At 37.3% G+C, this 24,141-nt stretch overlaps 1 protein-coding gene across 2 annotated transcripts in view; it reads left to right on the plus strand.

Annotated features, from left to right (window-relative positions):
* The window catches only part of stk33 (serine/threonine kinase 33), a 199,868-nt gene that overhangs the window by 107,897 nt on the left and 67,830 nt on the right, over positions 1 to 24,141 (plus strand). For both annotated transcript variants that reach the window (XM_060838506.1, XM_060838505.1), the window contains exons 3-7: positions 4,705 to 4,818; positions 14,927 to 15,040; positions 15,370 to 15,474; positions 17,399 to 17,537; positions 21,447 to 21,535. In XM_060838506.1, coding sequence (XP_060694489.1) covers positions 4,735 to 4,818; positions 14,927 to 15,040; positions 15,370 to 15,474; positions 17,399 to 17,537; positions 21,447 to 21,535 — 531 coding nt within the window. In that variant the 5' untranslated portion in view covers positions 4,705 to 4,734. The remainder of the gene's footprint in view (positions 1 to 4,704; positions 4,819 to 14,926; positions 15,041 to 15,369; positions 15,475 to 17,398; positions 17,538 to 21,446; positions 21,536 to 24,141) is intronic.

Below are 24,141 nucleotides of genomic sequence, written 5' to 3' on the forward strand. Positions count from 1 at the left end.
TGCCACCCTGATTAAAGCAGTCTCAACTTTCTAGAAACTTATAGAAACAGGGTCAATTACTTTATACACTCTGCTAACACATGTGCCATAATCTTCTCTGCTACGTAAAGCTCATTCTATCTCTGGAATTGCCCCTTCTACCAAGGCTCATGCTCTACCACTCTTTCTAATGCATGCACCATCTCCCTAATTTACTCTTGCTCGCGGTCTCATTAATTTGACATGTTTTATTTCTGAGACAGTTACAAGACCTTCCCTTCCATTACCACCTTTCCTATGTGATATCGTCATGATGTTTATTGTGTCTTCCACCATGAGGAAAGATGTAAAATATTGGTTTAAGTTATCTGCCATTTCTCTGTTCCCTGTTATCAATATCCCAGTTGCATCTACGAAGGGTTCTGCATTCTAGGTACTCTCTTATTATATGCCTATAGAAATTCTTATTGTTTTATGTTGGTTTAATTTCATAATAATTATTTTTCTTCTTTATTAGCTTTTTAGTTATCCATGTCTGGTTCCAAAAAAGAGGAAAGCTCAATCCTTTGACCAATTATAGTTTCTGCCATTTTGAATGCCTTTGCTTTTTATTGGATACTCTCTCTAACTGCTTTTGTTAACCATGGTGGTTCATCCATTTCATTGGGCCTTTTGAGTATCTCATTGAGAATAAATTTTTGTGGCGTGTTCTGAGATAAATACTTGAATGCCTGCTACTATTGACTTTCCCCTTGACTTATTTTCCTTGCCCTCTTCCAACAACTCTTTCTTCATTCCTCTGTAATTGCCCTTATTTAAGTTGTGGACGCTGGTTTCAGAAGATAAGAACAGGAGGAGGCAACTTAGCCCTTCAAGTCTGGCAAGCCATTCAACATTATCATGTCTAACCTAACATTTGAGTGCCTTTTAGGTATCCCATCCTATTCCATCCCCATGACCCAGTACACTAATGGTAATCAGAAATCTATCAATTTTCACCTTAAATATACTCAAAGACTGAGCTTCCACAAATGGAGGGGCTAAGGAGCTTCCTCCTCAAATTTGGTTATCCACAGAAATACACCAACATCTGCTTGCTGCACAATGGCATGGCTACTCCTTGTTGGGCCTGTGGTGGATCCATTCAGAAGTGTGAAAACTGGAATCAAGCGAGGCTGTATTAACACATCAATATGTTACTCCAGGTATGAAGGACTTTATGCACTATGTTCTTTGATCTCTGAGGTTGCTTCTGCTCGGTGCACTTGTCTTTAATGGACTTACTTTGCAGATCATTGTCACTTTACCCATACTGGACCAAATCTGTACTGTGACTTGAGAAGAACCTCTTCAGCCTTTGGGAGGAGGTGATTGAGGAAGACTTTTGCAATAACCTTTCCTGTGACAGATAACAGCAGTACCTCTGTAGTTACTGCAATCCGTCTTATATCTTTTCGGGAAGATGTTTGCATCTTAGTCATTAGTCATATGCTCCAGCCCTAGAAACCACAGCTGAACTTAATTCTAGCCTCAGCTAAGCTGATTCTCCTTATCGATTTCAATGTCACAGTTATGAGGATATGTGCAATTGGCAAATAAAGTGTAGGAAAGAAACACACTCACAGGTACTTCATTCTGAGGAACTGCCTACAACCTAGCCTGACCATAACTAACACCCTACTTCATCAGAAACCAGAAGGAGACTTAATGGCAACACCCTCAATTTGAATATTGTCACCTGCTTGACTACATATACATCATTATGGTATAAAGCGCATTTCTTCAAACCGAATTGACAATAACATGATCGACGAATTGTGGACGATGCTTGGATAATGCAGACTTTGTACTGAACGGATATATCGATTTTTCTCTTGTGGTTTTCCATAGCCCGAGGCTGCAGAAGAATGCAACTGTCATGTTATAGTAGAATGACCTATGTGAGTGAGGGACGGCAAAGATGTTTGCATTCCAGTTTACCTGATGATTATAATAAACAGAAGCCACAGAATGTCCACAGTTCCAGACATTCCTGAACATGAAACACCACCATTACTCAAGAGAAGAGAAGCAGTTCTACAGACAAAGGAAAGCTGATTTCCAATAACAAACTTGCGACTCGAATGCCAGATGGTGGATGGAAAGAGCACAGGAAATATAGCAACTCATCAACAAGCATAATGTGCACGGATTCTTTGGTGTAGTTAAGACCAACTATGGCCCAAGAACCTACTCCACTGAAAACTGACAGAGTGGTACTTAGCAAGAACCGAAACATAATGGACGCTTGTTTGAAGGAACAATTTGAGCGTCTCTTAATTGAGACTTGGACCTTGATGGGAGTGCCCTTGACTACCTCCCCCAGCTTCCTATCTGTCACGACCCCCACACAACCCCAACTTGATGTTAATAAGGCCAGCCAGCAGTGGCGAATCAATTTAGCTGCTGTTGAAAATGAAATCCTTGCTGAAATGCTATTGTACACAATTTTATCTCCCTAATCTGGAAGGCGAGCATGCCGGAGGGTCTTCGCGAGACTGTAATTGTGACTATCTTCAAGAAAGTTTGTTGACCGTGCTATCAAATGGCACTTGAGCAGCAATAATTTATTCAGTGATGCTCAGTTTGGATTTCACCAGAGCCACTCAGCCCTGAACTTTTACATCCTTGTGAAAACATGGAAAAAATTGCTGAATTCAAGAGATGAAGCAAGAGCGACTGTCTTTGATAGCAAGTGATAATGGCATGAATGAGCCCTAGCAGAGTTGAAGTTAATGAGCATGGGATAAAACTCTACACTGGAGGAGTGAATGTTCAGCTTGACATTTATTTGACAGAAATTACATTTGCTCTAGCAAGACTAGTTTCTAGATTTATGAATCAGGAGGTCACGGAGCTGTTAAGTTGTAAGCCCAATACATTCCTGAATATGAAACACCACTAATACCCAAGGAAAGGAAAGCAGGCCTACAAACAAATGAAGGCCAAATCTGTGAATCAACCATCTGTCAATGACATTCAACTATCTTGTCATTTTTGAATACCTCATTGTCAACGTTCTGCGAATTACTATTGACCAGGAACTTAACTGGATTAGCCCTATAAAAATTGCATTTGAGAGACTGGTAAGGGACCAGAAATTCTGTGGAAAGTAGCTTGCCTACTGTCTTACCATAACCTGCCCATGATCTCGAAGGCTTATGTTAGGAGCTTGTTGGAATATACTCCTCTTGCCTGTATGAGAGGCTTAACTAATCTGGGGCAAAACAGCCCACTTGATTATTATGCCATCCATTCAACATTCATTCTCTCTACCATCCAATACATTGTGGAAGCCTTCCTCATTTTTTTGTCATCCTGTGATATATTTATTGGAAAGATCCTTGCTGCTACGAAGCTTCTGATTTTATTTTCATTTTGTAATTAAATGTTAATAAATTATACTGTAAAATGCACAATTTCTTCAGGAGCTGAAGGAGAGAATTTTGCAATTTTGTTCCTTGAAAGTGTGTTAATCAACCATATATCACAATTGACATTGCCAGGTCTCCTAGATCCACACCCTATCTCCAATATTAATTATAATTAATCAATTCCTCCTCTGGTAATAAATGTTTGTTCTAATAAAATGACTACAGTATCCTAATTTCAGAATGAATGCTTTTCTTTGTATTTGACAATACCTATTTGTGTTGGTCCCATCCTTGACCATCATAAGATTTGCTGGTCAGCTGTGAGCAAACACTTCTAATTTCAATAACCTCTCATGAATGGAAAAGACTTCCCATCTAAAGAATTCTGCAAAGAATCATTCAGTGCAATAATCTCAATCATTGAATGTCTGTTCTGTCATGTAATTAGCTTTGTCAAAATATGTGGTATGTTTGTTTCTTTTTGTATCTTCTGCTAATTAAATTCTTGGATTATTATCCCATTATTTTCTCACTGTAAATTGTACATCACTAATATAAGACATTATGAAAGGTACTTGACCTGAAATGTTAACTGTGGTCTATCTCCACAGACAGCCTACAAGTCATGCTGAGTATTTTTGGCATTTTCTGTTTTTCAGATTTCCATTTTCCACAGTATTTTGCAGATGCCAGTAAAAGCCACAATTTGTTCAAGGCTCCTTTCTGATTGCACACATTATTTCTTGCAGCATGTTGCTGTTGCCTACCAGAAAGGGAATGTGATACAGGGAATGTGACATTATTTTATTGACATACATTAAACAGTAATCACAATCTTCATTAGTGTTTCTTATGTTGCTGTGATGTGTTTGACGAAAATTAGACTGACTGCTTTAACATGACATAACAGTTCTGTTCCTCCAGACAGCAAGTGCTGGTAATGGTTCTGTTCTTAGCATTCTTAGCTCCTCCAGACCACCTTTTGCTCCATTACTACCCTTGCACCATTATCTCATTTGTCATCCTGTCTTCCAAATATATTGCAGATGTTCCCCTTTGTTTATTCTTCCCTTTCTCCTCCCTGCCTCTGTACTTGAAATTTGTTGCATCAATAACCTTTGCTAGTTTTAATGAAAGGTATTTGACTTGGAATGTTAATTCTCTTTCTGTCTTTGTAGGTACTTCCTGATCTACTGGGTATTTCTAGTGTGTTGTATTTATTTCAGATTCTTACCATCAGAGTATTTTGTTTTTGTAATTATTGCAAAAACTACAATAATATTCAACTTAATGCATTCATTTCCATTTCCAGGAAAGTGAAATTGCTCAAGATTCCTGTAAAATGCCTTCACAGCGTGCCACTGTCAATAATGCTGAATACAAGGTGGTACCTCACACCAGGGTTGATGATGAATTTGCTATTCGGGTATGTGGGTAATTTTAAACTCTTAAACCTTTGCATTAATGTGAAAAGCTTTCTCCAGCTATTTTGATTTTTGTTGTATATTTTTCTCATTTGGAAAAGTAACTTTGAATGGATAAGATGTACACGATTGAGTTATACATAACGTGGTTTCAAATCCTTTTCAACCAAATGGATTATTATGAAATGGACTGAAATGTTAAAGTATTGCTAGTAATAAAAATTTTTTTGCAGACAAATTGGTGAGATAATGCAGTATAAAAGTTGCTTGATATTAATTACAAAATTGTATAGACCCCTCTGTACAGCAATAAGTGATCAGCTTGTTAGTGCTATGATTAAAATGAGCAAGCACCAATTTAAGATATTCAGTGCTTGTAACTTGCAGTACGCATGGAGCTTTTAATAGATATGACTAACATTAGTCTTAAAATCTGCAAAAGCTTTTAATGTTTTTTTGACTGGGATTACTTCCAAAGTCATTCTTTTTGTTTTCAAATTTTAAAAAATGACTTTCCCTAACACTTAGGTTATACTCCTGTGTATGGATGAATTTCTTTTCTCTTTGTTCAGAATATATTCAAGTGTTGGTTCATTCTCGTTTATTTTGACAAACTGTGTTGTATTACTAGAGTAGAAACTGTGTGTAAATTTAAGTAGAACAGTCATAAACTTGTGTAACTAGTTCGGAAGCAGCAGTTTTAATACTACAAATACTCAACTGATTTTACGAAATGGGCAGTTTTCTTGAAGTATTGAACTTTGAAAGGAGGATTATGATGAAAGATAGATATAAATTTCCTTTGAGTTTCGATTTTAACTAGTGGTATGTGAGTGTTTTTTTTGTGGAGGGGTTTAGTAATTAACTAGGTCAGTCATTTTAAAATGGTATGTGTCTGACAGCAGATAACTAAAGGCATTTTAGATGGTTAATCATAGTTTGTTTATATTATGAGTTTTATGACAGGAAAAGGAAAAATATGATGCCTTAATTTAGCTGTACCTGGATGAGCAAGTTAGTTTTCAATTTAGTTAAAAGCTTTGAGTTCAGTTCAAGGAAGATCCAACTGAGGTCAGATGTTAGAATAGCTTCTCCAAGAAAAAGGGATTTGTTCAGAACAATTAAGGGAATATTACTTCAGTATAAGGATTTTAGTTGTGGGAGCAAGGGTTTTGAAGCTCTCAGGACCAAACTGGAAAGAAGCAATTGAGTTACCTATTTTTGCTAGGAAAAAAAATCTTTTTTCTTCTAGATTTTGATTAGATGGAATATATAACAATAGATTATTCAAAATCTTCAAGGTTATATTGAGAGAGTTAGCAAATGGATTATAGGTTATGGAAAAAGGTTGAGGGAGCCAGGACTTTTCTCATTGGAGCGAAGAAGGATGAGAGGTGACTTGATGGAGATGTACAAGATGATGAGCGGCATAGAGTGGATAGCCAGAGACTTGTTTCCCATGGTGGAAATATCTATCATGAGGGGGCATAATTTTAAAGTGATTAGAAGAAGGTTTAGGGGAGACGTCAGAGGGAGGTTCTTTACACTGAGTGGTGTGCGCGTGGAATGCACTGCCAGCAATGGTCAGAGTCAGATACATTAGGCACATTTAAGCGACACTTGGATAGGCACATGGATGATAGTAAAATGAAGGGTATGTTTGTAGGTCTGAAGGTATGTATTTGACTGGGAAAACTATTGTTCAAGTACTTTAGATTTCAAGTACTTTGGCCAATGTGTGCAGGAGGGTTTCCTGACAGAGTATATAGACAGGCCAACAAGGGGCGAGGCCACATTGGATTTGATACTGGGTAATGAACCTGGCTAGGTGTTAGATTTGGAGGTAGGTGAGCACGTTGGTGATAGTGACCATAATTCGGTTATGTTTACTTTAGTGATGGAAAAGGATAGGTAAATAACGCAGGCTAGAGTTTTGGTTGGGGGACAGGCAATTACAATGCAATTAGGCAAGAATTAAGATTCATAGGATGGGGAAAGAAACTGCAGGGGATGGGCACAATTGAAATGTGAAGCTTATTCAAGGAACAGCTAATGCGGATCCTTGATAAGTATGTACCAGTCAGGCAGGGAGGAAGTTGCCGAGCACAGGAGCTGTGGTTTAGTAAAGGAGATGAATCTCTTGTCAACAGGAAGAAGGCGACTGATGTTAGGATGAGATGTGTGATGGCTCAGTTAGGGCACTTGAAAGTTATAAGTTAGCCAGGAAGGACCAAAATAGAGAGCTGAGAAGATCCAGGAGGGGACTTGATAGGATCAAGGAAAACCCTAAGGCTTTCTATAGGTATATCAGGAATAAAAGTACAGCTAGAATAAGATTAGGGCCAATCAAGGATAGCAGTGGGATGTTGTGTGTAGAGTCCGAGGGGCTAGGGGAAGCGCTAAATAAATGCTTTTCGTTAGCATTCACACAAGAAAAAGACAACGTTGTCGAGCAGAATATTGAGATACAGGCTACTAGACTAGATAGGAATGAGGTTCTCAAGAAGGAGATGTTAGCAATTCTGGAAAGTATAAAAATAGATAAGCCTCGTGGGCCAGATAGGATTTATCCTAGGATACTCTGGGAAGTTAGGGAGGAGATTGCCAAGCCTTGGGCTTTGATATTTCTGTTGTCATTGTCTACAGAAATAGTGCCAGAAGACTGGAGGATAGCAAATGTTGTTCTCTTGTTCAGGAAAGGAGTAGAGACAACCCTGGTAATTATAGACCAATGAGCCTTACTTCGGTTGTGGGTAAAGGTTAGAAATAGTTATAAGAGAAAGGATTTATAATCATCTAGAAAGGAATAAGTTGATTAGGGATAGTAAACACGTTTTTGTGAAGTGTAGATTGTGCCTCTCAAACCTTAATGAGTTCTTTGAGATGGTGACCAAATAGGTTAATGAGGGTAAAGCGGTTGATGTGTATATGGATATCAGTAAGGCATTTGATGTGGTTTCCCATGGTCGGCTATTGTGCAAAATACAAAGGCATAGGATTGAAGATGATTTAGTGGTTTGGATCAAAAATTGGCTAGCTGGAAGACGACAGATGGTGGTGGTTGATGGGAAATATTCATCCTGGAGTTCAGTTACTCATGGCATACTGCAAGGACCTGTTTTGGGGCTCTGCTGTTTGTCATTTATATAAATGACCTAGATGAGTGTATAGAAAGATGGGTTAGTAAATTAGCGGATGACGCTAAGGTTGCTAGAATTGTGGAAAGTGCCGAAGGATGTTTTAAGTTACAGGGGGATGTAGATAAGCTGCAGATCGGGGATGAGAGGTGGCAAATGGAGTTTAATGTGGAAAACTGTGAGGTGAATCACTTTAGAAGGAGTAACAGGAATGCGGAGTACTGGGCTAATGGTAAGATCCTTTGTATTGTAGACGAGCAGAGAGATCTTGGTGACCAGGTACGTAGATCCTTGAAAGTTGCTACCAAGGTTGATAGGGTTGTTAAGAATGTGTTAGCTTTCAATGTTAAAAATCACACAACACCAGGTTATAGTCCAAAGGTTTAATTGGAAGCACACTAGCTTTTGGAGCGACGCTCCTTCATCTGGTGATAGTGGAGGTCTCAATTCTACACACAGAATTTATAGCAAAAATTTACAGTGTGATGTAACTGAAATTATACATTGAAAAATTGATTGTGTGTTAAATCTTTCATCTGTTAGAATACAGTGATAGTTTCATTTCTTTCATGTGTAAATCACAAAACCTTTTTTTAAAAAAGTTGTATTCTCGGGTTAGCTGTTAACAATGGGTGATAGCTAGACAATATGTTGAAGGTGTTGGCCCCCTGTGTTCTCTGTCTATGCCATGATGTTTAGATTAATTCTAATCTAAAAAGTGAGGTAACGGAGTTTTACATAAATTCATGCAGTTTTTGAGCAAAGTACAATGTAACCCTGCAAGTACGAATTCACCCCACAAAATATGTGTGCATGTGGGTCTTTGTCTGTGTGTGTGTGTGTGTGTGTGTGTGTGTGTGTGTGTCTGTCTGTCTGTCTGGGTTGGGGGTTGTGAGTGTGAGAAAGTGTCTGTGTGTGTGCAGTGAGTGCAGAGTGTCTTAAGTCTATGGGGGGTGCATGTGAGAATGTGGGAGTGTGTGTGTCTGTAAGGGTGTGTGTGGGTGTCTGTGTATTCGTCTGTGTGTATGTGTGTCTATGTGTATGTGTGTGTAGGAGTATCTGTGTATGTATAGTGCAATGGTGGTCACCTGTAATGTGACATGAACCTAAAGTCCCGGTTGAGGCCCTTCCTACGGGTACTGAACTTAGCTATCAGCCTCTGCTCGGCCACTTTCCTCTGCTGCCTGTCCTGAAGTCCACCTTGGAGGATGGTCACCCGAAGGTCCGAGGCTGAATGTCCTGGATCGGTGAAGTGTTCCCCAACAGGGGGGGAGCCCTTCTGTCTGTTGATTGTTGTGCGGTGCCCATTCATCAGTTGTCGTAGCCTTTGCTCGGTTTCCCCAATGTACCATGCCTCCGGGCATCCTTGCCTGCAATGTTTAAGATAGACAATGTTGGCTGAGTCACATGAATACCTGCCATGTACAAGGTGGGAGGTGTCCCCACGCTTAATAGTTGTATCTATGTCCACACTCTGACACGTCTTGCAGCGCCTACCGTGACAGAGTTGTGTGGAGTTGTCCTGAGAGCCTTTGCAGCTTGCTACGAACAACGATCTGTTTGAGGTTTGGCATATGTTTAAAGGTAAGTAGTGGAGGTGTGGGGACCTTGCCAACTTTAAGAGCATTTAAATGGTCATTGGATAGGCATTTGGATGAGAATGAAATAGTTTAGGTTAGATGGGCTTCAGATTAGTTTCACAGGTTGGCACAGCATCGAGGGCCGAAGGACCTATACTGCACTATAATGTTCTATGTTCTAGGTTAGTTAGATTTTAGAATAGGATAAAAGGTCGGCACAACATCGAGGGTTAAAGGGGCCTGTACTATGTTGTACTGTTTTAAGTTTAGATGTAGAAGCAGGATCTTGTAAGAAGGCGATATTCAAAGTAATTATTCAACATTTAGAATTAGAAGCAAGGGCACCTGAAATTGCGATGTCACATAGAGAATTATTTAAGCTACAATTAGAAATGAAAAGATTAATGTTGGGGGGGAAAAGAAAGAGAGGAATTAAAGAAAAATGTGACTATGCAGGAGCTGAGAAGAAAAGAGCAATAGAAAGGGGTATAGTTAATGTCAGAACAATTGGAGCACGTATTGGGTATTCAAAAGTCACCAGATATTGGAGCTGTTTAAAAAAGATAGCATAATATTTTATCTTCCTGCAAAATACCCAAGTGACTTACAAATGACGTCATCAAACCGTAAATTGTTTTTTTTAACAGGTAAGGAGAAGAAATTCTTGGCTCTTCATGAAGTTAATGTAGGGAATGTGTTACCGATAAAACAATATTTACAGACTCAATCCAGAGTGATTAATTGATCAACATCATGATGGATAATTAAATTACTGAACCATGTCATATGGTTCAGTAGCTCCCCTATCATGGATCTCCCCTATCATGTTGGTGCAGAAACTGGATAGATTGCAAAAATTCTTTTTTATTACATTGAATTTGCAATAATTAATAAAAGTGAAGTTAAATCCTAATTCCCAGCTGGAGGGCTACATTGAAAGAAACAGACTTAGGCATTTTTTTAAACTAAACTGGACTTACTGAAGGGATATTGGCAGGTCCATTGACTGATAAGCTTTGATAACACTGGATGAACTTTATCAATGCAGAATCATGCGATTTGGAATGAAAGATTTACCAGGAACATTCCAATGATTATCTTTAAAAAAACAATCTTTTGAGGACCATGCAACGATATGATTTATATTTACAGTTTGGTTGTGTTAATCCAAACTTGGGAAGAACATTTGCACCCTTGGCAACTGTTCGGCTACAGAAAAAACAATTTGGCTATAAATCTGGCTAAGATTGAATTTGCCAGAGCAAACATGACTTATTTGGGCCAGACTGTGGGATATGGTGAAGCACCACCTGGAGAAGTGAAAAGAAGAGCTATTTTGGATTTTCCTGTGCCGAGGATGAAGCACAAAAGTTTGCAATATGTTATAACAGTGGTTTTTATGTAAAGTTTGGTCTGAACTTTAGTACTATTGTTGGTCCTTTGACAATTTTTTTTACTAAAAGCAGAAACCACAAATGAGCAAAGAATGTCAGAGTACCAACCGTGCCAGTTTTAGGAGTGCTGAATTAAGATAAGCCATTCAAATTAGCTGTTGATGCTAGCAGCATTGGTGAGAGTGCCACTTTAGTAGATGATAATAAGATGAATATTAAATGGCCTGTCAGCTATTTTATGGAAAAAAAAACGACCATATGCCAATAGAAGTATTGAATGATGAAGGCATGGTGGTTCAGTGGTTAGCATTGTTGCCTCACAGTGCCAGTGACCCGGGTTCGATTCCACCTTCAGGCAACTGTCTGTGCGGAGTTTATACATTCTCCTCTTATCTGCGTGGGTTTCTGTTGGGTCTCCAGTTTTCTCCCAAAGTCCAAAGATGTGCAGGTTAGGTGTGTTGCCACGCTAAATTACCCATAGTGTGCATGGGTGGATTAGCCATGGGAATTGCAGGGTTACAGGGATAAGGTGGATCTAGGTGGAATGCTGTTTGGAAGGTCAGTGTGGACTCAATGAGCTGAATGGCCTGCTTGTTGAGAGTCTAAGGAGATATTGAACCTAGTGTTGGCTCTGCAGCATTTTGAATTATACACCAGCAACACTGGAAGAATCTCTTCTTTTTATGGATCTCAATTTTTTGAGTTTGTTTTAATAAGAAATTTCAGGTCAAAAACTTGCATTTTTTACAATGGAATTTCATTCTCTAGTCATACAATTTTAAAATCATTTACATGCTGGAAAAGACAGTGCTGTGATGCAAGTGGTCTTATTGTATATTTAGTGTAAATATTGTATTACTGTTTGCGACATAGAAATCATGCCAAAACAATTTGTAATAAATAAGGTAAATATCTCTTTTCATTTTTCTTTGCTGGGACCCTATGATGTGATTTATATTGATATCTTTTATTTATTAATACCTTTATTTCAGTTTAGATTTCAAACCAGTGGTTTTGTTTTGGGAAGAGGATTAAATTTAAATTAAACTAGGTCAGTCTTTTTGGAACTATGATTTGAAATTTCTTTCAGAGAGCTGATTACTGAAGATGACCTGGAGAATTATTGGAAGTTAGTTTAAATTTTGTGGGCTTTCTAGCAGAAGGAAAGAACATTAAACCATGAGCTTAACAGAATCTAGGACGAGCAAGTTTTTGTTTTAATTTATTTTAGATTTTGAATTAAATTAAAAGGAAATCTGACTGAAATCAGATGCAATAATAATTTCCCCAACACAAATGAGTTGCTCAGAAAAAAATTGGGGAACATGTTATCTCAGTGCAAGGTTTTCAGTTGTACGAGTCAAAGAAAAAGACTTTGCAACTCACAGGACCAGAACTGGAATGAATCAGTTGAGTCTACTGTTTAGATAGGGAAGGAACATTTCTCTGGGTTTTGATTATCTGTAAAGTAATGGTGTGGTGAATAAATAGGATTTTGATTTACCAGGTGTTTGAAATATTCAACATTGTTATAAATGGAGATCCTGGTTTGTTTTATTTCATTTTTATTTCTTTTGCACAGTAAACTTTTGGTCTATTATTAAAACCAAACTTGCAGCTTTGTGCATGTATATTTTAGTGAAAGACTGCTATGTTAAAGTAAGTAAGGGAATTACGATCTACCAAACTAGATTTCATTTTCAACTTGTTCAGGTGTTACCCCGGATCAAACAAAAAAGCAAAATTGAGCATTTAACACATTATGTTATGGTGCAAGTATGATTGAAGTGTGAATACTATCCTCTTATTTTTCAAAATTTTGGTTGTGGACAGAAATGGGAAGAGTGCTGTTTAAAACATCACAATTGCAGAAGAGACTCAAGTACTTTTTAAAAGCAAGGTAGCAGCACTTACTTAACTCATAGGAGAAGGTTAATGGCAAATGAATTGGAGGCAGGGATTGTTACAAAGGGAGATTTGTCTGGCAACATGTAGCTGATAGAATAGTGATTATTTGTTGATCATGAGGCTCTGCCTGTCAACATCTGCATGTATAGCTGAACAGCTTGCGCGTGAACAAGAAATCCAAAAAACTGCAGACCTCTGGAAAGGGAGGTGATGTCTTTACTCTGCAATAAAAATAATCTATAGGCTGAAGAAAACCAGTTTATTTTCTGTCACCAGTTATTGTAAGCATTAAATCAAAACTTTTATAACTTGTGACCCTGTTGCTCTGTACGCTGCGAAGTCTACTATGTAGAAAAATCTTGTTGCTTTATGCATAAATTATAAATAAAACTGCCCTTGTGGAAGTTGATTAAACCTATTTATTGGTGCTATATCACTTATCTGACCCACCATTTAGCTGTTTCCTACTTTTGTCTATTCAACACGCTGCCAAAAAAGAAAAAAACGTAGTAGCAATTATGTTGATTAAGAAAATTTGTATAATAAGCAATGAAGTAATTTTAAAGTATAGTTACTGTTGTACTATTTAGTGTAAGTTGAATCTATAAGGTCCCAGTGCCAATAAGATAATGACTGGATAGATTGTTTATTGTTAATTGAAGATGAAATATTGTCCAAAACATCCTTGCACTTCAAATAGTGAGTTGGGGTTAATTTACTTACACCTGGAAGGGAAAGTGGAAGCTCAGTTTAAAATAAGATCTGAAATATGGCATCTCCCACAAACAGTACTTACTGTATATTGTACTGAAATCTCAATATATATTCTGTGCTCAAGTATTTGATTCCACAAAAATCTCTGTGACAAGCTATTTTGTCCAATTGTTGAAGAAAGCTATATGTAAAATTAAAGAGCCTCTAAAGTGAATAATTTTTAGTAAAATATTTCCATACTTTGACTCACACATGATGTTGAAACCTGCAGTGATAATAACACTTCTTGTAACTGGACAACAGCCAGTATCAAAATCTGGCCACTTTTCATATGTGGTGATGACTTTGGATAGCTGACCACTTGAGGAGGGTGATAAGGACCTTGGATTAAGAAAGTGCTATCAAATGAGTTAACACAACCTGTAAGCTGTGATATAACTCAAATGAAAGAATAATGATTGAGCAACTATGGGTGCCAATGTCCTGTTGTAAGCAGTTGCATGAGTGTTAATGATGATCTAACTATTAAGATGACTCCTCCATTTTACTGTATACTTAAATATATCTGTATACTTTTCATTGTACTTCTGTATTTCTGTGACAATAAAAGATATTTTGTATAAAAGTTAAAAGTGATATTTTCAGAAGTGTTAAAACTTTTTAAATGGAAACCTACCAGATTTCATCTTTATGTAAGACACCTCCATCAGTTCACTAATAAAAGGCATCCAGAATGCTCCACTGAATTCAATGCAATGGCTTAACAGTCAATCCATGTGCAGTAATTGTAACGGGGTCAACCAGGCTTACCTCATAGAGTATGAGTTCACTAATTGGACCAGATTATCAGCCCCAGTCAGGGAGCCCTGTGTGATAGATATAAACAGGAGCGTCAGAGGTTCTGCTCACTGAGAGCTTGCTCTAAAGCTGGAGCAGTGTCAAGGACTCTCCACGTGTAAAATAAAGGGTGACTTGGTGACAGGATTCCAGCCTCTATGAAGTTTTTTTTAAACCAGGTATACTCCTAATTCTCCCCCTATTTGACTATCTCCAGGAAAGCATAATTTTGGATATTATGCAATATATAATGGCTAGATGTGCAGAGCTCAAACTAAAACCTAAGAAGTAGCCAAAGATTGAGTAAAATCTTTCCAACAAGTTACTATTTATTAAATGTATCATGAGGAGCCTTAAGGTTAAAATGATCATTATGAGTTATACAAATTTCCTTTATGCTATTAATACAGTATAGTAATACGAGACGGAGTTTTCAATATACTATGTATTCTTGTATTTGAATTGAGTTAAATTTTTGTTCTGTCAGCAAGCAATAGCATATTGTATGAGTCTATTTACCTTTTGAAACTTTTTTTTCAGCAAATCTATAACTTTGGCCAAAGGCTGGGTCAAGGCAGCTATGGGGTAGTGATAGAGGCCACCCATAATGGCACCGGCAAGAAGTGGGCAATCAAAAAGGTCAATCGGGAAAAGGTAAATAATATTGATTATGATCTTTTAAGCGGAATTTAAGTTCAATTTTAATACAAAGCTGAATTAATTATAATCAGAATGGTAACTGGAGGGAATTTTCTTAAATTTGAAACAAATGGAAATTACTTAAATGACATTTTCTGAGAGTAAAACATTTTAAGATCGTACTATTAATTTTTACTTAAATTCGACCAAGTAACTTTGGCATGAAACCTGTGTGTTTCTATAAACCAAATTCAAGCTTTAAAATCTTATAGTTTGATTTGTTAATCTACAATTTTTTAATATATTTATATACTTTGACCGAATTAGTTCTTCTTTTTATACAGGCTGGGAGTTCAGGGGTGAAGCTGCTGGAACGAGAAGTCAGTATTTTAAAGCAAGTGGACCATGAACATATCATTCATCTGGAAGAGGTGTTTGAAACACCCAAAGTAAGATATATTTAGATTTGCTCAACATTCTTGAGACATTTTATTTTGCAAATGCTATATCGTATAACTTCCAAAATATGTAATAATTTGCATGACTTCCTCTTTGCTTGAGCAAGTAATAACCACTTAGATCTGTTTGACTTTTTTTAATTCATTCTTTCATTATTGTTAATCAATTGTATAAAAATGGCCTTGCAATATTTATGAATAAGAATGGATTAAATGTCAATATTTAAGTTGCTTTTTCAGTAATTTAAAAATAAATAGAAATATGGTGTTGTGCATTTAATGCTCATGTAGCTCAAAACAACTGTGACCAGCATGTAAATGTCACAAGTACTTTGGGGTCAGTTTTACAAGCATTAACCTGCTATGAATCTCTTTTAAGCTCCCAGTCTGTCACACTACACCCCCTTGAGCTGCTGCAAAGTCTCCCCCAAGTATCCCCAGCTGCAGAGTCTTTCTGTTTCTCTGGCTTCTATTCTACAGCATCTACTTTGCTGTCTCTCCCATATCTTCTAGCCTTTTGCCTTCCCTGATCAGGCTACATGTCTGTCATCATTATTTACTCCCTCTTTGCTGTGCGCTCATCCAAGAATTTTGTTCTTCATTGCTGTCCTTTTTCCCTCTTTCTACTTCCTTCCTGGTTGCGTTTCTCTGTGTCTCAATTAACTCCCTTTCAATTTATCTTTATGAAATGCTATATATAAAGATTTTTTCAAAATTGCAAATCAACCCAATTAAGTTATATTGAAAAAAAGAAGTTAGTTCATATGTTACTCATCTGATGATGCATTTTTCTCATTGTTCCAGTGGATTTAAATGAAATAATTAATAAAGGCACATCCAATTGCTGATTAAAATAATATAGTTACACCATCACATGCTTTGGGTAAATTTTTACCTTCACATGTTGAATGGTAACCTGACATATTGTTCTCACTTTGCTGATCCAACCACTTGGTTTTCACTTTGATTTCAGAGATTTTGCTACAATTGGGAATCCACTCTTCCACTTTTCTGTCCAAACACAATCTTGTCAATTTACTAAAGTAGATTGTCTTTTGAAACTTTTTTTTATTCATTCATGGAGAATAAGCATCATTGGCTGGGCCAGCATTTATTGCTCATCGCTAGTTGCTCTTGAGAAGGTGGTACTCAGCTGTCTCCTTGGAGCAAAAAAGTTGAACCCACATGGCACGAGGACTGGGAGTTCCAGGATTTATTAGATAATATAGTGGCTGTAACAAAATTGAAACTGATCTGGGCAAATGAGGTAACATTTGAAGCTTTTGCATCATTTTGCTCTCTTGAAATTTGTTTTGTCAACACATCTTAGACATAACTGTGATTTTGGCTTACTTTCGATTGCGGAATTGGCATGTATTTGTTTGAGAAGTGATTGTGATATTGACTTTGCTTTTGATCGTGGTTGAGTTTTTTGCCCTGGGTTTCATTAGATGACCAAAGAAACTGTTCTTGCTGAAAATTGCTAGTTAAATAGGGATCAATAGTGTGCCATTTTAGTTATAAATTTCAGAAAAAAAAACATTTTTGTATATGTCACTTCCTTGCATTTCCCATTTTATAATGAAACAACAGTTTTTGAACTATCAGTGGAAGTGATGAAATTGATTTAGTAATTGCTTACTTGTTTAATTAAGCAACTGTAAATTGTGACCTTTTATACTTTATTTATGACAAAGATAGACTGGAGCAATTCAGTCATTCCAACTAATATGGTTACATGCATTTTAAACTCTCTAAGAACAGCATTTATTATTAACAAGATGCCTGGGGTGGGGGAGGGGGGGTACAGTCGCCTTGAACAAAACATATCATCATTTAAAAAGAAACCAAATACTTTAATAATGCGGACGGTAAGAGCTCCATAATAGGTAACATAATTATTGGCTTCTTTCAGCGGGTATACTTGGTGACAGAGGTCTGTGAAGGCGGAGAACTAAGTACAGTCCTTCATAGAAAAAAACGCTTAAGTGAGAAAGAGACGAGACATGTGATTCGAAGCCTAGCAAGCGCAATTGCTTATCTACATAAAAATGGTAAGAATTCATTGCAGGAATTAAGAAATTACATGTACTTATGGTAAGTAAATTAGCAATTTTATAATTCTAAATTATAAAATGCATAATAGGTATTCATTTAGTGAACGCTTCCAGTTAAAAGAATTAAAAAAATTAATTTGCAATAACAAAATTATTGGATATGACTACTTAGGAAATGGGAGCAAGTATGGATCAATGACCCCTCCACCTTGCTCCTGGGGCTGATCTGCCTCAAAGCTAATTTTCTGCCTGTTTTCCATGTTTTTTGATTCCCTCACAGATTAGAAATCTATCTATTTCAGTCTTGAATATATTTCATATTCTAATGACATAGATATTTCCAAAGATTTAGAACCCTCTGACTCTGAACACATCTCTTCTAAATCTCTTTTGTTTCATAATAGCTCATCTTTCATCATTTCAAGCTACACATAACATGGGTCAAATAATCACTAGAGCCCTATGCACTTGTACAATTACAATTGTAGTAAGTCTTCCTGTTCTTCTATTCCATTCCCTGGCAATGAGACTACTATATAATTGAACTTCTTGCTATTTCCTTGGTAAAAACCCCATGTGGAGTTATGGCAATAGAGTGAGATACTTTACAGATGGTCAGTGCAGACTTGATGGGCTGAATGGCCTCTTTCTACATGTGTTGGGATTCTATGATTCTAACTTTGTCCCTTGTATGTCTCTACTATCTATTAGCATCAAGAGTTTCACACCTTTTTAAAAGAGATCTTAAAATTTTATTCACCTCATAAAATGTTAGTGGATCAGAAATGCAGAATTAATAAAATATACTTTATTCACTTGTTTATCAGTCTCAAATTTTGCTATATTTATGACTCATGTAATATGACTAAAAATAGAATATCAAGCTATTACTGCATTGCTGTTTGTGGTATCTTTCCTTATGTCTGTTGGCTGTTGCATTTCCTAAATTTTAAAATTTCATTATACTTTCAAAATATTTTTCTAGCTTTGAGAGGTCATGAAGGTAGTATAAGGAGTCTTTTAGTAAGTCACTGGTGACCAGGGAAATTTTACTAAAGATAATATATCGGACTATCATAACTTGGCTTGCAAAGTCTTGGTTGTTTTTGCACTTTCGAGTAGTTGAATCAATGGTGATAGCATGTTTTTTCACTGACTCTCTGAAAGATTTCTTTTTGCTGTGATATTTCTGTCTCACTTGTCCTGTGGTTTCTCGGTCAAATTTAAAATTAGTATCAAATGTAAAGAGTATGTCTGTTAGAACCCCAAGCCAGGCAAATAGCAATTTATTGCTATTAATACAAACAGTAAACAACATGAAAAAAAAACCCGTCATTTTATCTGTTGAGAAAAATTGCTGGAACATGTTGTTGGTTTTCCTCATTTTTCTAAGTTTGTTGCACTCATTCTATTATTTATTGGCAGATATCTGTCAAAGTGAATCCTGTTTTGTTATACTGCAGATTACTCTTTGTCTTCCCTAATGCGTTGAACAAAATTAACATTGTGTGAAAATTGGTTTGCTGAAGATGGGGCATTGTATTAGAAATTTCAGAATATTTTGTAACATAATTGCAACGTGATTTCAATTTTGATTGAATAACTAAAAGGTTGGATACTACCATTTTTACAAAATTTGAATTGCACCAAAATACACCTAATATGCCACATCATTGAAAACACCTCTACATTACAGTGGAAAGATGACACACCTGGTTTGTCATCTTAATAAGATTTCTTGCTGGGTTTACAGTTTTCAGAGAATATTAATTTTCTAATACCTAGCAAAGTTCATTATTTATGTGAGAGCCTTGAATGTGGAAATCAGAATGGCGGCACGGTGGCACAGTGGTTAGCACTGCTGCCTCACAGCACCAGAGACCCGGGTTCAATTCCTGCCTCAGGCGACTGACTGTGTGGAGTTTGCACATTCTCCCCGTGTCTGCGTGGGTTTCCTCTGGGTGCTCCGGTTTCCTCCCACAGTCCAAAAATGTGCAGGTCAGGTGAATTGGCCATGATAAATTGCCCGTAGTGTGAGGGGCAGGGGTAAATGTAGGGGAATAGGTCTGGGTGGGTTACGCTTCGGCAGGTCGGTGTGGACTTGTTGGGCCGAATGGCCTGTTTCCACACTGTAAGTAATCTAATCTAATCTAATCTAAAAAATGCTACTTGATAGCAGAGACCATCAGAGCAAAGTGTAGCATTAAAGGAGGTTCAAATGAGGCATTCAGGAGACGTTGTTTCTATTTAGGTAATCTTCCAATGTGCTGGATTTCGGAGGAAAGGCAAGACATTGGTACTAATTATAAATGCTCAGAGAACCAGTGCAGAGATGTTGGCCTGAACAGTCTCCTTGCATACCATTAAAGTTTTGAGATTCTGTAATCTAATCTCAATCTATAGTCACATATATGCCCCCCTTCAACAAAAGTCAACAACAATCAGGAGGAGGAATATTAGAAATATAACAGCCATTTGCAACTTAAAAGGGAACAAGTTTTAAAAGGTCTGGTCTATACTTAGGAAATAATAATTCTTTGATTTGATGTTATGGTGTTCAATATTTCAAAAGGTTGGAGAAACTTGTAAGTTTTAAAATTTTTGCAGTAGAGGCCCAATTAGAAATATCTTGGGTACAGTGAGCATAGGTATTTTTGAAATATTCCATTTCAAAATAGTAGTTGCAAAATACATTGACCCAGACATTCTGATTGCAATAGAAGCATTGGAGGTGGTAGACTGGAGTTGTGTGGTGATGCCTGCAGAATCCCCAACACAACATATTCCATGGAAATTCTTTCCCAATGTGTGCTCTTCTGCATTGGAATCTTCTGAAATAATTTATTAAAGTTGGATAATTTGAAGAGTTGAAATAAAATTAAGCTTGATGGTCACTCAGAAAAAGTGGAGATTTAAAAAGCTACTTTAGCTCCTTGATAACTGTTAAGCTGAACCTCTATTATTGGTGGAAATGATTCCACATCCACTCCCCAGCACCACCACCCCCACCCCCCCCCCCCCCCCCCAACCCCCCCACCAACCCCCCACCATCATAAACACCTGAACCTCTACCTTGCAGCTCGCAACAAGGTCCTGCCTTGGTCCTGCCTTCTAGTTCCTGTACTCTCTCCAGCCCAAACCAGCACCTGACCTACCCTAAGAATATCCGTTTACATGTCACTCTACTTCGCTCACCCACTTGGAACCCTCCACATTCTGTCACTGTCAAAGTGAGTTGATACTTTTAATGCCTGAAATTTGGCAACTAGTATCATAGAATAAGGGTGTGTTTTGAACTGCAAGGTCTTTCCCCATATCTCTGATGGGCTCAAATCTGTACCTGTGGACTTTAGCATTGATAAACTGGTCTTTTATTGTAGTGTAACTGTACCTCCTGTTTGAGTTAAAGGTTCAGATCTATTCTAGAATTTGGGTAGGTAATCTGGAATCTTCAATCCACTATGTTATTAAGTAGGTGTCGCATTGGATGTTGTGCTATTGTTTTGGTGAAACAGTAAACCCTGCGGTTAAGGCTAATGACAAAGATACCATAGAATATTCTAAGAGCAAAGAGTTACACCGTATGCTATTCAATATTGATCCCTCACCCACTATCACAAAAATAGATTAACTTTTTGTTCATCCAGTGGCTGTTTGTGAGATCTATCTGTGTTTGTTTACATAGTGACACTCTATTTGATGGCTAACCCATTTCTTGGGAAGTGCATTGGGATGTCTTCTAGGTGGAATAAGTTAAATTAGTTTTTTCTTACTTTGAGTCCAATTTAAAGTACTTATTAAGAGGCAGTGTCTGAGAGGAATTATCTATGTGCTTAAATATGTTAAATTCAGCAGTTTACTTGCATTGCATATGTACATTTTGAATATTATGTGGTCTTTCTACAGATATTGTCCATCGGGATTTAAAACTGGAAAACATCTTGGTTAAAAACAATGAAAGTGACAGTGAAATTGACATGAAATTGAACATCAAGGTAAATGGCATCAATTGTGGAATTAAATAGTTGTTAAAGGTCTGTTTCTGAGGTAAATAAAAACCAATAGAACTGTGGATGCTGTAAATCAGAAACAAAAACAGAAGTTGATGGTAAACCTCAGCAGGTCTGGCAGTATTTGTGAAGAGAAATCAGTTAACATTTTTGGTCTGGTGACCCAGAGTTCTGGGCTTTTCCAGCAACTTCTATTTTTGTTTCAGTTTCTGAGATCATTGGTTTGTTTCTTTCTGGTAACATGAGAAAAACTTTTCTGGAATGAGATAGGGCTTAAAGTCTGCACATGCAAGTAATAAAATTTCAACTGCCTCATGATTTTAGCAGAACTTGAGAAACTGGATAAAAATCATCCAGTTTGATTTCAACCATTTCAGAGCATGGATCGAGTAACCAATTTTTTAACATTAGCTAAAGTACCAGCAATTTCCATGCTGTGACATTAACTCTGTCATCTCTCAACTTGTGTTTCTGTGCTGTCAGGCAGTTTGTTAACAATCCTCAGAAACTGAATATTGAGAAGATTGAAGTTATTGTCTTTGTCTAAGACCACAAGCTCTCTATCTTTTCTGATGACCGCGTATTCCTTTTCAGCCACTTCAGTCTGAACCAGACTGTTTATAGCTGCGGATTTTTACTTAATCTCAGGATGAGCTTCTAATACCACAGCAGCTGTGCCACATAGAGTCCTGGTTTCTATTCATCTTCAATTCAAAATTCAATCCACTTCAATTCAAAATTCAATCCAACATATTTAAAATAGCTTCATTATTTTGCTGCATGTAACTTCTCCCTGCTCTTCAAAGTCCTTCCTCTATTCCTCAACTCTGGCCTTTTGTGCATTGCCCTTTAAAATCACTCCAAAGTTGAGAATTGCTTTTGGCCATTAAACTGACATTCTCTGCAATTTCTTCCTTACCTAAACATTTCATGCTTGCTGATTTGCATGAAGGAATAGAGAGTTGTATATCCAAATAAATTAGGAGGCACAGCTTGTGGAAATGGGCACAGATGTGAGAATATCTATGGCAAATTGAATTCAACATTGGGAAATATTAAGTTTAGGTGAGCTCAAGACAAGTCTGGAATATTTTCTTAAGATTAGATCTGCGCAGGTGCAAAACAATTGAAGTGCATTCATATACAAATCAACACAAGATAGTGCACAGGTGAATAAGAAATCAAAAAGGTTATTATAATGTTGCCTATCATCTGAAGGAGATTGAAATTCAGAAGTGAGGGAGCAATTCAAGAGTCTTTCTCAGATACCATTTGTGTATAGTTTTGGGAACTGTACCTGAGCAAAATTAAATTGGCCATGAAAAGGGGTGTGGCACTGATGGATTTGAATGCTAATAGGGCTAAAGGATTGGATTTATGAGAAGTCTGATATACTTTGTAGATCTTTGAGTTTAGAAGGCTGGGTGGATGAACTCATTGAGGCCAATAAAATAATAATAGGGTTTTCTAGAATAGATACAGAGAAACTATGTCCTTTACTAGAGGAAACCAGAACATGGGGGGCATAATTCTTCAAATGAGATCTACGGAAGTCAGAAGTGAAATCAAGAAGTTTTTATTTTACATATGCAGTAGTGGAAGCCTGGAATGCTTTATCTCAAAAGATTGGATGTTGATTCAGTTGACATTTTGTGACTAAACTTAATAAATGTTTCAAATAAAAGCAAAATACTGCGGATGTTGTAAATCTGAAATAAAAGTAAACAATGCTGGAGAAACTCAGCAAGTCAGACAGTGTCTATTTAGAAGGAAACAGTTAATGTTTTGAGTCTAGTATAGATGAGTCTCCTTCAGAACAGTTGGATGTTTGTTGGGTATGAGTAACAAGGACTACTGAGCAAAGAGGGATAAATGGACGAGGTACAGATCACCTCATTGTCTAATAGAATGGCACAATAGGTATGAGGGATAGAATGATCTTACCTTATTGATCACCCTTAGGGCAGCATGGTGGTTCAGTGATTCGCACTTGCTGCCTCTCAGAACCAGAGACCTGGATTCAGTTCCAGCCTTGGGTGACTGTCTGAATGGAGTTTGCATGTTCTCCTCATGTTGGCATGGGTTTCAGCCGAGTGCTCCAGTTTCTTCCCACAGTCCTAAGATGTGCAGGTTAGGTGGACTGGCCATGTTAAATTGACCCGTAATGTTTAGGGGTATGCAAGTTAGGTTAGTTGGCCATGGCAAATGTGGGATTATGGGGGCTGGATTCCAGTGGAATACTGTTTGGAGGGTTGGTGCAGACTCAATGGGTCGAATGGTTTCTTTCTGCTATTAGGGAGTCTATGATTCTGTAATTCTATGGTTATACCTGCTTGCATGAACTTGTTTGCTTTTATAGAATTTTCTCGAGCCAATATGGCACAGAATGAGGGAAATTAGTTCATTGTCTCCATGACTGGCTCTCTATAGAGCAATTCCATCAATCCCAATCTCCCCCTTCCCCCTCTAGTCTTGCAAATTTATTTCCCTCAAGTTTCCTTTCAAAATCATTTATCATTGCTTCCTCAATTATGTTATCATCTCTGCCTCATACGCAGCTAGTTCCAAGTCATTACCACTCAGTGTATATA

Source organism: Hemiscyllium ocellatum, chromosome 18 (assembly GCF_020745735.1).
Source record: "Hemiscyllium ocellatum isolate sHemOce1 chromosome 18, sHemOce1.pat.X.cur, whole genome shotgun sequence".
Classification (NCBI taxonomy): domain Eukaryota; kingdom Metazoa; phylum Chordata; class Chondrichthyes; order Orectolobiformes; family Hemiscylliidae; genus Hemiscyllium; species Hemiscyllium ocellatum.